Source organism: Monodelphis domestica, chromosome 2, assembly GCF_027887165.1.
Source record: "Monodelphis domestica isolate mMonDom1 chromosome 2, mMonDom1.pri, whole genome shotgun sequence".
NCBI lineage: Eukaryota > Metazoa > Chordata > Mammalia > Didelphimorphia > Didelphidae > Monodelphis > Monodelphis domestica.
The window spans coordinates 174,872,069-174,885,062 of record NC_077228.1 but is presented as its reverse complement, the minus strand read 5'-3'; the positions used below and the strand labels follow the sequence as shown (position 1 = coordinate 174,885,062).

Genomic DNA, 12,994 nt, shown 5'->3' with positions numbered 1-12,994 from the left:
GATCCTGGTGGTGATAGGGAGCTCTGGAATTTGAGGAAGAATGGACTACAGTGGGAAGAGACTTGAGAAAGGCCAACTACTGTAAGAGCCTAGGTGTGAGGTGATGAGATCTGGCACAAAGTGGCAGCAGTGTCCAGAGAGAAGGGGATATATCTGAGAAAAGTTTCCAAGATGAAATTCACAATTGATTGGTTATAAGGGCTGAGACACAGTGAGGAGTTACAAATGACTCCCAGGCTGGGAGCTCAGGGGATGAGGAGAATGGTGTTGCCCTCTACAGTAATAGGGAAGGTAGGAGAGAGGAGGGTTTAGGTAGAAAGATAGAGTTCACTTTTGGATATGTTGAATTTAAAATATTTACTGGCCTTCCAGTTCAAGATAATAGCAGAAAATTCAACTAATAGGCAGTTGGAAATGCTAGACTAGAGGTCAGTAGTAGGCAGAGGTTAGTAGATTTAGTTAGTAGGTTTGAGAAGTCTCAACAGATGGCAATTAAATCCATGGGAGCTGATGAGCACACTAAATGAAGCAGTGTATAGGAAGAAGAGGGCCCGGGGACAGTATTCCATGGGGCACTGAAATTTGTGACAGGACCTGGAGGAATATTCATCAAAGGACACAAATTACTCATCTCTCATGACTTCCACCCCTCTGGCTCTGCCACACAGGGAGATGGCTGTATCCTTGATCTTGCCGCCACCTCTGCCACTTCCATGTTGGTGAATTCTGAAATTCCTTTATCTGATGAGTGATTGGATTTCCACCTCTCTCTGTGCTTCCTAAGACTAAACTCTGTTCTTTGTCCACACTGTGACCTCCAATCCACTGACCTACTCATTCTCTTCCAAGGTGCCACCCTACTACGAGCTATATTCTTCTTTCTTCCCCTTCTTGACCCCTTGGTAAACCAGTTTAGGGCCATACAGCTCTCTTCTGGTAGTGTTGACCTTGCCCTGCCAAGCCTCCCACCATCTATCACCTTCTTCCTACTCATGTGCTGCTGCACAAAGATGAAGAAAATCATGAAGCTGTGCTGACTAGGTTGACTACAAATTTATGTCACAGATCTTCAAATGGGTCTTCACTGCTGCTAGCAATTATTCTGCACCTCCCTAAATAACTCACTGTCCCACTCTCCACAGTGGTTCTTCCCAATCTTCTCATTCCTTCTCCAATCTCCCATGCTTCCTCTATTCTCTCAGATAACATCCTTGTCTCATATTTTATAGAAAAAATTGAGGCCATTTGCTGAGAACTCCCTCTCATCTCACATCACCCAGATACTTTTTACTACTATCTGGTCCTTTATCAGTCTCATACAATGACATTACTAGCCTTTCTCCTTGTCAAGAACTACCTGCTCAAGTGATCATATTTTCTCTAATCCCATTTGCCCCCGTCATCTCCACTCTCATTTTCTGTCTTTCTTTAAAAAACAAACAAACAAACAAACAAACAAACTTACTTTCCATCTTAACTCCAAAACAGAAGGGGAAGAGCTAGACAAATGGGGTTAAGTGACTTTCCAGCTAAGAAGTGTCTGTGGCTAGATTTGAACCCAGGTCCTCCTAACTCCAAGGTCTGGCTCTCTATTTACTGAGCTACCTATTTTCCCCCTCTTTCACTTATTTTCCATCTCTCTTTATCTACTGGATGCTTCCTTGCTGCCTACAAATATACCTTCATCTCCCTTCTCCTTAAAAAAATCCTCATTTGGTCCTTTCATTCCTGCTCTCATCCCATATCTCTCCTGCATATTCAGTATGTCTGAAGTGAGACTCTTTTTTTATTTTTAATTTTTTCAGTAACATGTAAAAACACATTTTGAGGATTGTTTTCTGACACACTTGGAATTTAGGTTTTCTTCCAAGCTAAGTCAGTTGTACAAAAAAGTCAAGCCATTCCTCAATTGATAAATGGGCAAGGGACACGAATAGGCAGTTTTCAGATAAAGAAATCAAAACTATAAGCACATGAAAAAGTGTTCTAAATCTCTTATAGAGAAATGCAAATCAAACGAAGTACCATCTCACACCTAGCAGATTGGCCAATAAGACAGTAAAGGAAAATAATGTTGGAAGGGATGTGGCAAAATTGGGACACTAATGCATTGCTGGTGGAGTTGTGAATTAATCCAGCCATTCTGGAAGGCAATTTGGAACTATGCCCAAAGGGCGATAAAAGACTGTCTGCCCTTTGATCCAGCCATTCCACTGCTGGATTTGTACCCCAAAGAGATAATAAGGAAAAAGACTCATACAAAAATATTCATAGCTGCACTGTTTGTGGTGGCAACAAGCTGGAAAATGAGGGTATATGATGGTGATGGAATACTACTGTGTTGTAAGGATTGATCATCTGGAGGCTTTCCATATGAACTGGGAGAACCTCAATGAACTGATGCAGAGTGAAATGAGTAGAACCAGGTGAACATTGTACACAGAAAGTAAAACATTATGGAACGATCCAATATAATGAACTTTGCTACTAGTAGCAATGCAACAAGCTAGGACACACCTGAAGGACTTATGGGAAAGAATGCTAACCACATGGAGAGAAAGAACTAGGGAACTAGAAATGCAAAAGCAAAATATATGACATCACTTATCACAGGTATAGATGGGGATGTGATTTGGGGTTTAGGCCTTAAAAATTGCTCTATAGCAAAAATAAATAATATAGAAATAGGTATCAAGTGACAACATCTGTACAATCCAGTGGAATTGCTTGTCGGCTCTGGGAGGGGGGAAGGGAAGAGGGGAGGAACGAAAATGAATCATGTAAAAATGGAAAAACCCCTCAAAATAAATAAATAAATGAAATCAATAAAAATTAAAAAAAAAAAAAGAGTTTTCTCCTTCCCTATCCTCCTCACCTTCCTGAGGTAGAAAATAGTCTGAATAGGCTACACTGGTACTTTCATGGAAAAATTTAGGTCTTTTTGATTCTGAACAGCTCTCCATTCACTGCACCAACTATCACAGCACCTAGTTAACTAGGTATTAATTAGGCAGAATATGACTAATTTCTTCTAATTTTTTCAAACTCCTACCTTCTGTCCTAACATTTCTAGGCCAGAAGGACAAGGGCTAACTAATCTGGGTTAAGTGTCTTGGCCAGGGGTTACGAAGCTAGGAAGTGTCTAAGGCCAGATTTCAACTCAGGGCCTTCTGACTCTAGGCTTGGAGCTCTATCCACTGTGCTACCTAGCTGTCCCCAAATATGCCCACTTTCAAAAGAGATCCAAGGAATTCAAAACTTTTAAATATAAATTTGGGAGCTGAAGTATATTTAGTTTTCTCTTTCACCTTCCATTCATTTTGTCTTCTGATGGGAACAATGAAGAATACAGGTTTGCCCATTATCCAGAACACTACTCTGGTGGTTTGGGTTAAGTTCTATTCTCCCAACTGCAAGCATAAAAAGCAAATTTCCTTTTTTTTCCCATGCTATGTGATTCAGAGCCATTTAGAAGCCAATTCACCTATCAAAAAATGCCCCTACTTTCCTGTTACAAAAATGATTAAGTGTGTATTAAGTACTCTTAATAATATACCAAAAGAAAGCCCCTCCTACTTTAAGGAGAAGTTTCTGGGGAAGCAAGCATCAGATGGATGGTCTTACCGTGAGTGTGGCAAGGGACATGAACCCTATCAGGTTGTTCCATGTTTTATCAATGTCCTTCAGCAGCTGCTGGAGATTTTCACTGCACACTGCAGTGGCCTTGATCCCTAGTTCCACACGTTTGGTCACCCTGTACACCTCGACAACACCTGTCAGCAGGAAAGAGTAAAATAGCTTGAAGTGCTAGATGAAAAGGCAAACAGCATCACACTTAGGTAATACTTTTGTTGGAAGAAAGACATGATCACAATAGAGTAAAAATCCTCAATGGCCCTTCCTTACAAAGTCCAACAATTCAAAGATCTCAACTAGGGCTCCATGCAATCCTGGATACAGACCCTTCTTAGTATCTTTCAGGGTTCATCTATTGGCATTCAGGGGCTTTTTTAATTACCTGACTAAAGGAGGGACATAAAATATAGTTAGGGGAGGAAACTTGGGTTACACAGCAAAAATTCAGAAACTACATTTCCTGAACCTACCTTTGTTTTATCAACATCCTAGGATATTTTTGTGTTTTTCTTTTCTCCATTTGCAAATGTCATACTAACATGAGTTATTATCTGGCTGAAAATTTTTAAAATTGAAAATGCTTCATAACATATATAAAACAGACAATGAAAATCTAAAGTATTATGATTTTCAATAAGCAAAACACAAAGTTACATACCTAATAAATACTCCATCCCCTGAGCTGACTGAATTACTTCTGTGCAAACAGATGAACTACTGATTCCATTTAGAGTGTCATTTGCCTTCTTAATGATCTAAAAGACATGACATGACAAAGTCACTAGATTATCTCTAAGAAAAAGTGATCAATGACAAAATAAAAAATGAACATTGCAAAATAACAAAGAACAAGCACAACTCCAAGGAAGAGATATGAGAAGATAACTTTTGCCAAGATGAGAGGTCTGTAAGTACAAAATACTGAAAATATTTTCATTTTTTTGATGTATTAGTTTTGCTAATTGTTTATCTTCTCATCTTATTTTAAAAATTCTTTGTTATATGGGATTTGCAGGGGAAAGAGGAGAAGGATGGATATAGTTGGATATTTAAGTAGTGTAAAAAATGGTACAGTAACAAAATTTTACTATTATTATCCAATGAAACTAAAGAGTTCAGGAGATAAGAGTATAAGCCTGGTAGCCAGCATATTTTTACATAGCTTTCTTTTAAAATACAGACAGTGTGAACTGTAATTTATAAAGAAGTTTATAAAGATCTCAAGATTTAGAATGGGAAGGGCCCTTTAGAGATCATCTAATCAATTCCTCTTATTTTATATGAAGAATGGAGATTCACAGAGAGTTTAAATGATTTGCCCAAGGTCACACAAGGTAGGTAGTATCTGAGGCAGTATTTGAATTTATTCTTTAACTCCAAATGGAGGGTGCTTTTTTGTAGTATACCCCACTATCTTCTAAATTTAATTAGTTATGAAGAAATCATTCTGATATTCTTGTCCTCCTGCCACTGTTGTCTTCTCTTCTCCACTCTCCCAATCACTCTTCAGAGTGATAAGGTTTGTTTTGCTCAAAAAAACTCCAACCAAGAGATTTTACTTTAGGAATAAAGTTAAAGATATTTTATCATCTTGAACACAGTCATAGGCACTTAAAGGTATATTGGTTTAGTAAGCCAAACATACTTGTACAAAGCTTCATTTAGATGGGTGAGTTTTCAAAGAATTTCAAAGAATAGGATATTTGACAGCAAATAATGTTGTATTAGTCACTGGAATTAGGGTGTTACTCCAGTTGTCTCCTCTGAACATCCTTATTCTGTCTTATGAAGGGTGAAATATGGCTATAGGAAAAAAACTAAGCACATGAAAGCATCTTAACTGAAAGCTATATACTCACATGTAAGGCACTTCCCAAACATCTCTGCCACTCATAAGCATATCTTTCATTCTCCTGTTAAAAAAAAGGAAAGGATTATCTTAAAAAGGCAATGGGCCAGCCTGACACCCTGTTATCTACTTTTACTAAATTAATTTTAATTCAAAGGACTTGTGTCCTTGTTTGCTCCTTCCAGATCAAACACATCTTTTAGATGATCTGAAGACTGAGCAATCTTAGAGCATCTAAATACATTTTAAATGCTTTCTATGTGCAAAGCACTATACTAGATAGTGAGGGAAATATAAAGTTTGATTAAGTCAAAGTGTTTAACTTCAAGGAGAGAACAATTTAATACAGAAGGAAAAGAAACAGGTTGCAGAGGAACTTGGAATGCCAGGTAGAGAAGTTTGAATTTTACTATGGATACCTGGCAAGGTTTGAAGAAAGGACAGACAGAATAACATTTCTGTATAAGAGCAGAGATGGAAAGATGTCTAAGGAGGTCAACACTCAGTTAACCATAATAAAGGCCTTTAGTAAGGTGGTTGTAATAGTAATTGTGAAAGGAGAGATAATTCACCGAGAATAGGAGGACCTAGCCACTTAAGACTTAGTTATTAGCATAGAGTTAGATAGTTAAGACTATTAAATTAAGTAATTGCCAAGAGAGAAAGAATGTAGAATAAAGGTCAAGGACCAGCTATTTGGGGGAAATTCTTTAAATAATACAAAGAAGCAGTTCAGGAGATAAGAAGGGGCAATGTGGCATAATAAAAAAAAGCTGCATTTGGAACCCAATCCATGTGGCCCCCAGTTGAATCCTGGTTCTGTGTGATCCTGGCCAAGTCATTTAAGCTTTTGGCTTTAGTTTTCTCAGCAGTAAAATAAAAGGCCTAGAATACATGGCCTCTATGGTTCCTTCTAGCTTTAGTCTTAGGATTCTAGGAAAATCAGGGGAGTAAGATACCTCTGGAGCCAAGTGAAGAGACAATACCCAATACTGGTTTTGGAGTGATCAAAAGCATCAAAAGGGCAAAGAAGGTGAATGAGGACTGAAAAAAAGGCAACAGAATTGGGGATTAGCTCATTAGTGATGATCTCTGAGAAAACAATTTCAGTAAGATGGTAAGGAAGCAAATCCTGTTGAGGGGGTGGAACAGCAAATAGGTAATATTAAGTAGAGGCATGGGGTATAGATTCCCCCCCCCCACCCCCCAAGAAGTTTGGCTGTAAAATGGTCTAGAGAGAGAGAAGATGGGAATTGAATGGGTTTCAGGGTCATGAGAAGGCTTTTTTTTTTAGGCTGGGGAGACTTACACATTTTGTGGACTGATGCAGAAGAGCTTTGTTGAAGATGTATGCAAGAGTGGAACTAGCTACCAAGTCAGAGTTGAGAGGGTAGTGACAAGCAGCACGTTATAGGATCACGGGTACTTGTATATATATTAGAGTAAATATACTTAATAAAAGCTAGTTTGCGATGGGAGAGCAGGAGGACAGGTAGTGTCAAACAATGTGGAGGTATGACTAGGCAAAACTAAGGGAGTCCACACTTGATGGCCTCAATGTTCTAAGCAAAGTAAGAGACTTCATGATGAGCTCTAAGTATGGGGCTAAGGAGATGTTTAGTGACAAGAAGAGAGAAAAATTTGAAGCAGTCACTGGAAGATATAAGGCTTTAGATATCAGGAACGGAGAATCTGTTTTGACTGAATATTTGTTACAAAGGTTTTAGTTTTTCTTTTTTCCTCAATGGAGGTAGTGGAAATGAAGATAAATGCTTAACTGAAAGGGGAAAAAAGGGCAAGTATAAATAGGCTTGTCAAGCAGCAAAATAGTTATATTTATCATTTGATCCTCTGAATAACCTTATGAGGTAGGTGTATTATAATCCTCATTTTACAGATAAGGAAATTGAAAGTCAGAAAAGATTAAGTGATTAATCTACAATATTTGGACCAGTTGCTTTGAAAATAGTTGAAAGAAAACTATCGTCTGTCTATAGACTAAGGCATGATGATTCTTACTTATATAATAAAGGCCAGGTAACTGACACATGATTCTGACTGGGATCATGGGGATTAGAGCTAGAAAGGATTCTTGAGGTGATCTAACACGATATCAATTTACAGACTGAGGAAAATGGAGATTCAGATATGATCTCTCACTGATGCAGTTAAATAAGCAGAAATGTAGTTTGTGAATACATGGCTTTCCAAATTCAGGGTTCTTTTCATGATACTATACCAATTAAAATATGAGCATCACATCATCTCTGTGCCTTAAAGTTAAAACTGATGGTGGGCACTTAAAATTATTAACTATAGTGGCTGCCAACAATTGGCTAAGATGTAATAAACACAGTTAACTAAAGGAACCAGGCAGGACCCCTCCACTTCCTTTCCCCATGTTCCAAAAAACTTAGCTACTGGTGAAAATGGTAAGATCTGAGTATTCAGAAACAAAAAAACAACTCCCATTCTAAGAATCCCAGGAAAACAATTTGAGGTCTACACTGACTACATTTACAGGATGCTATTTTTGAGAAGGAGATTTACAAGCAGATTGTCATTTTCATTATATCAATACTGACTGCAGGTGATGCTTCCTCCAATGGAATTCACAGTAATGGAATCACAGAGAAAATTTCCTCAAGAAATACCTCAAGAGAACCTTTCTTTCTATGTGAAATTACAAAAGTGCCACATCCTAGAAGCAAAGCCGAGGCAATCTCTGTGTCTCTTCTATCAAGTAACCATACTTACTTCCACCTCTCCAGTTAGGTCCTTGTATTTATCTCGGATAACAGGCAGAGCTGGCTTTTCATTTAGAGTGTTGGAGCGATCTCTGAAAGGTTGCTCTAAAGCCGGAGATGGAGAGGAACGGCTTATTTCTTTATCACCAAGACTCAAGCTTCTCTTGTGAGACCCTAAGTACAATTGAAAGTATTATCAAAGGGCTTCTACTACACAATATGTTTCATGAATTTTTAGAACTTATTACAAGATACTCAAATCAGGTATATCTTAGCCAAAAAATAATTCTTTCAAATATTTATATCTTTCAGTATTTTGAAACACAAATCTCCTTATTCCATTCGATCTGTCTGGGAAACTACATATTGATTATTTTCAATCTTCCTTCTTTGATCTTTATTCTTGCTACTGTTCTTTTTATGGTCTATTTTCATTCTAGTATGCCCTTCTTTCCTCAGAATGAACCATCACTAGAGAAGAGGATTCCTTTCCCATTATCAGCAGGACTTTTATGGTTTTTTTTAAAGTAAAAAAAAATATATATATATATAAAAAACTATAATAAATATATAAGTAACCAAAAATAGTGAATTTACCACTGATTCACTTCTCCCAATTTCCTAAAAGCACTTATAAGAGTTACAGCCCAACTAGTATAACCTATATCAGACTATTTCCTGCTGGAGTGGGGTGAAGGGAGAAAATATGAATCTTAAAATGTCAGAAAACAATTGTCAAAAATTGTTTCTACATGTAACAAAAAAAAAAAAAAGAGGTATGGCCCACATGAGAATCCTATCTATGATACCTTGGTTTCCTTAGCGGTGCTCTTAGTGAACCAACTAGCTACATACTATTTATCTGGACTTCTTTAGCCCATTGAACATCTTACCTCACTGTAGTTATCCTACTGGCTTCAGCTCAGTTTTAAAGAAACTCACCTAACCTTTTCCAGGAAACACTAATTTAATGGTTGAAAAATGTTTCTTTCAATCATAATTCAAAAAAGCTCATGATGGAATGTGCTTGTTAATCACCTCCAGAGAGAAAATTAATGGGATCAGAGTAGAGATTGAAGCATATTTTCTTCTATTTCTGTATTTTTTTTTGGGTGGGGGGGTTGGGGTAGGAGAGGTCATGATTAATGTGCAAAATTATTTTGTGGGATTATACATATTTATAATTTTCTTGCCTTCTGGGGGAAGGGAGAGGGGAGAGAATTTAGAACTGGAAATAAAATAAAACTGAATTAAAAAATATTTCTTTCATTGTAATAAGAAACAAAATATTTATAATTAAGAATGTAGGGTAGCTAGGTAGCACATTGGACAGAGTGCCACACCTGGAGTCAGAAGGACCTGGGTTCAAATCTAACCCCAGACACTTGCTAGCTGTGTGACCTTGGGCAAGTCACTTAATCCTGTTTGCATAGCTTTTGTCCTTAGGTCTTTGAGTTGTTACTAATACAGAAAGTAAAGGTTTAAAAAAAAATGTACAATGCCAAGAGATAAAATCACAACAGTAAAACTCTGCCCTTAATTTGCTCACCTTGAACAGAAAGGTCAAAGGTAGCCAGCTCATTTTTGATCATTTCTTCACTAGATTTCATCTTGCTTTGTGTATTAGCAACCAGAAAATCAAATTTACTGATTTTGGGCTTTTCGCTTTGAAATTCTCCAAAGTCATCAGGACATTCTTTTGGAGTTTCCTGAGTCATGCCACTGGCAACTGACACTGAATACATAGTCTCTTGGCTTTGTTCAGTTGCTGGTAGGTCCTGTGTTTTAACAAAATCACCACTTTCCCTATCTCTTTCCTGGATGGGTTGGGAAATACCATTTTTAAAGTTTTCAAAAGGTGAAAATGTAGCCTCAGGAAGAGAATCATCACTTGGAAAGGTCGTCACTTTGGAAACTGTTGTCATGGTAATGTTTTCTGAACTGCCAAATGAGGTCTCTTTCTTCTGAAGAATTGAAGTAGCAGAGGAGGAACCACTTCCTGCTGAGAGGATAAATGGAGAGAGTATTCTGCCTGGAGAAGCATCATCCCTGTCTGACCAGTCACAGCTTGCAAGGGCACTCACTGCAGAATTGCTACCATAGGTCCCCAAAGTAGCATACTTGAAGTCATCTATATCTGAAAGGAAAATAAGATCCCAAAATTAGAGATGTGCTCATTATCTAAGTAGAATACCCTAAAAGCTGTGCACAAGTGAAACGTGTGGAGCATCAGGTTTGGAATCTTTGTTATGCTAGAATAAACTAAATTTAGGGTTTTTACTTCCACCTCATGTCAAGGTGAGATTGAGGTTTATATACAACTTTATGAAACCATTTTCTTTGGATATGGCAAAAAAAAAAAAAACCAAACCCATTACACATAGTAAGATTATAAAATTATGTGTTTTTATGATAAAAATTTTAGGTCTTTTGTAAGCTAATATATATAGCTATGTATATAAAATAAATCATATTAATAATATACTACTTAGTTAAAAGAAAAACAACTTGCACTTTTAACTATTTACCTCTGTCCTGATTTTGCCCAGAAAATGCTCCTCAGAGAACACAAGTGTAAGAAAAAGAAGAAAAGTAGATGTATATGAACAGGGTACTTAAAAAAAGGAAAATAAGAAGTTTCCAACATTAAGGTGAAAATGGCAACACAGGCACCTAGCTTTTAATTAGTTAAGGGCTTTGTTTCAGAATGAACCAAAAATGTTCTAAGTGGGACTTTGATCAGGCAATTACTTACCCAGTCATTATTTGGGCCACTGTGTGCTTCCCACTGCGTGACGGAGTGTGAGGAAGAAACATTCCGATCATCTATTTTAGCCCATAACACTGCTATTATTAACAAGCTGCCTGCTTCTCATTCAACTTTATCTTCCTCTTCTTCTTCTTTCTCCTCTTTTGTCTTTCTTTTTTAAGTGAAAACCCCAAGCCAGAAAACATTACAAAGCATCTAAAATCCAGAATGTGCTTGGTATGTTTTTGCAACCAGACTACTAAAAACATGAAGTGAATGTGAATGAAGTGAAGCTAAATTACTGTTTGTATATCTTTTTTTAAAAACAATTACCTTTTGTCTTAGAATGGATTCTAAGTAGAGTGCTAAGGGCAAGATGATTGGAGGTAGGTGACTTGGCCCCGGTGATTTTGAACTCGGGATCTCCCATCTTTAGGCCTGCCTGATTATCCACTGAATCACCTAGTTGCCCCATTGCTTAAGTGTCTTAAAAGAAATAGTTCCCAAATTAAAAAAAAAGAAACAAAAAAACTGCTACTTATGGAGGAAGGCAAGACCAAAAAGTTTCCTAACCGATTTTCCAAAAGTATATATGGTTGGTTTGGAGCAGTTGGTACTATCAGCATACTTTTATGGGTGGGCCTATAGGCTTCCCCTTTAAAAACCTGCCTCTTTCCACTTGCACACTACAGAGTGAGACATATAAATAGGATGGTGCTGATCCATGTCAATATGACTTATATGGAAAATGTCACCTTCTGAAACCTCCATTTATTATCTAGAGCTGCCCACTATTCCACTTTGCCAGGGCACTAGGTCCTTATATTTTCTTCACAGCAACACTGGTTAGCAGAAGTTAATTAAAGGATTTCTGACATCTCCACTGCCCCTACACAGGATGCCCTAACTCTTTCTCTTTCTTGATTCTGTTAGGGAAGGGGAATTGAGAGTCAAATTTAAAAAAAAGAATGGATGTTTAGAAAGGAACACTTTCCAGGAAATTAAATGTTTTTCAAAGGATGATGGAGTTTTAAATGTTACTCCTTCAGTTACAGCTTATTTTAAAAAATCAAGCTGAAAATATGTTCAAATGTATAGAAGATAGTAAGTACTCCTACTATGAGCTCCTTGCCCCCAATACAAAACTCAGTATTCATGCTCTTATAGACTCTCTTCCTTAAAGATAACAAAGGTACATTGTCTCAAATAAAGTGAAATTTAAATAAAATGCAGTTTCAATTAAAAGCAGTCAGTGCCTTCAAATAGACTGAGGAGAATGTTTCACAATGGGGATATTTTTATTATTGGAATGTAGCAGAATGACTGTTTATACAATTATGTTAAGAATTGGTTCCTATTGAAAAAACCATAAATTTCCTAGATGCTAGAGATCAATTTAATGAAAAACTAGCTCTAGGTAAAAAATTGCAAACCAGTTTCCATGGAAATAAAAAATTCTCTTGTGTAATGATGGAAATTTTTTTTTTAAACAGGGATGACAGTATAGAATTACAAAAACAGCATTTAAACCAAAAAATTAGTTAACCTGGCAAGATTGAAATTATTTATATAATTGTAGACTCAAATCATCAACAAATCCCAATTCATACTGGAAAATAAGACCAACAAAAGCTTATGTTTTAGAACAAATTACAGAAATATCCCAAGTGAGATACATGCCAGGAGTTAAGAAATCTCTTAAGAATTTTAAAATAATGAGCAATGAACCTACTAAAATATTTTTAAAAATAAAATTTGATCAACACTTTTGTTTTTTCTAAGCTAATTTGCAAATGCGAAGTATAGGGAAAAAAATCATCCACTAAATTAATTTGTAAGCTGGTTTACTTTAAATAGTTAAACACATTTACTGATATCATTAGGAATAGTGTTTGATTGTGATTGCTAAAGTCTATTTGCTTTTGAGTATTGCTAATGAGTGCAAAATCTCTGTGACATTTGTGTATTTTCCTTCAAGGTAAATTTCATAAACACTTCCTTCTCCCTATCCCT

General features: G+C 36.8%; 1 protein-coding gene across 11 annotated transcripts in view; it reads right to left on the bottom strand.

The window, feature by feature from the left end:
- Positions 1–12,994, bottom strand: part of SYNRG (synergin gamma) — a 99,257-nt gene that overhangs the window by 13,097 nt on the left and 73,166 nt on the right. For all 11 annotated transcript variants that reach the window (XM_007481904.3, XM_007481905.3, XM_016430351.2 and 8 more), the window contains 5 exons: positions 9,782–10,369; positions 8,243–8,406; positions 5,496–5,549; positions 4,295–4,391; positions 3,625–3,773 (listed from right to left, as the gene is read on the bottom strand). In XM_007481904.3, coding sequence (XP_007481966.1) covers positions 3,625–3,773; positions 4,295–4,391; positions 5,496–5,549; positions 8,243–8,406; positions 9,782–10,369 — 1,052 coding nt within the window. The remainder of the gene's footprint in view (positions 1–3,624; positions 3,774–4,294; positions 4,392–5,495; positions 5,550–8,242; positions 8,407–9,781; positions 10,370–12,994) is intronic.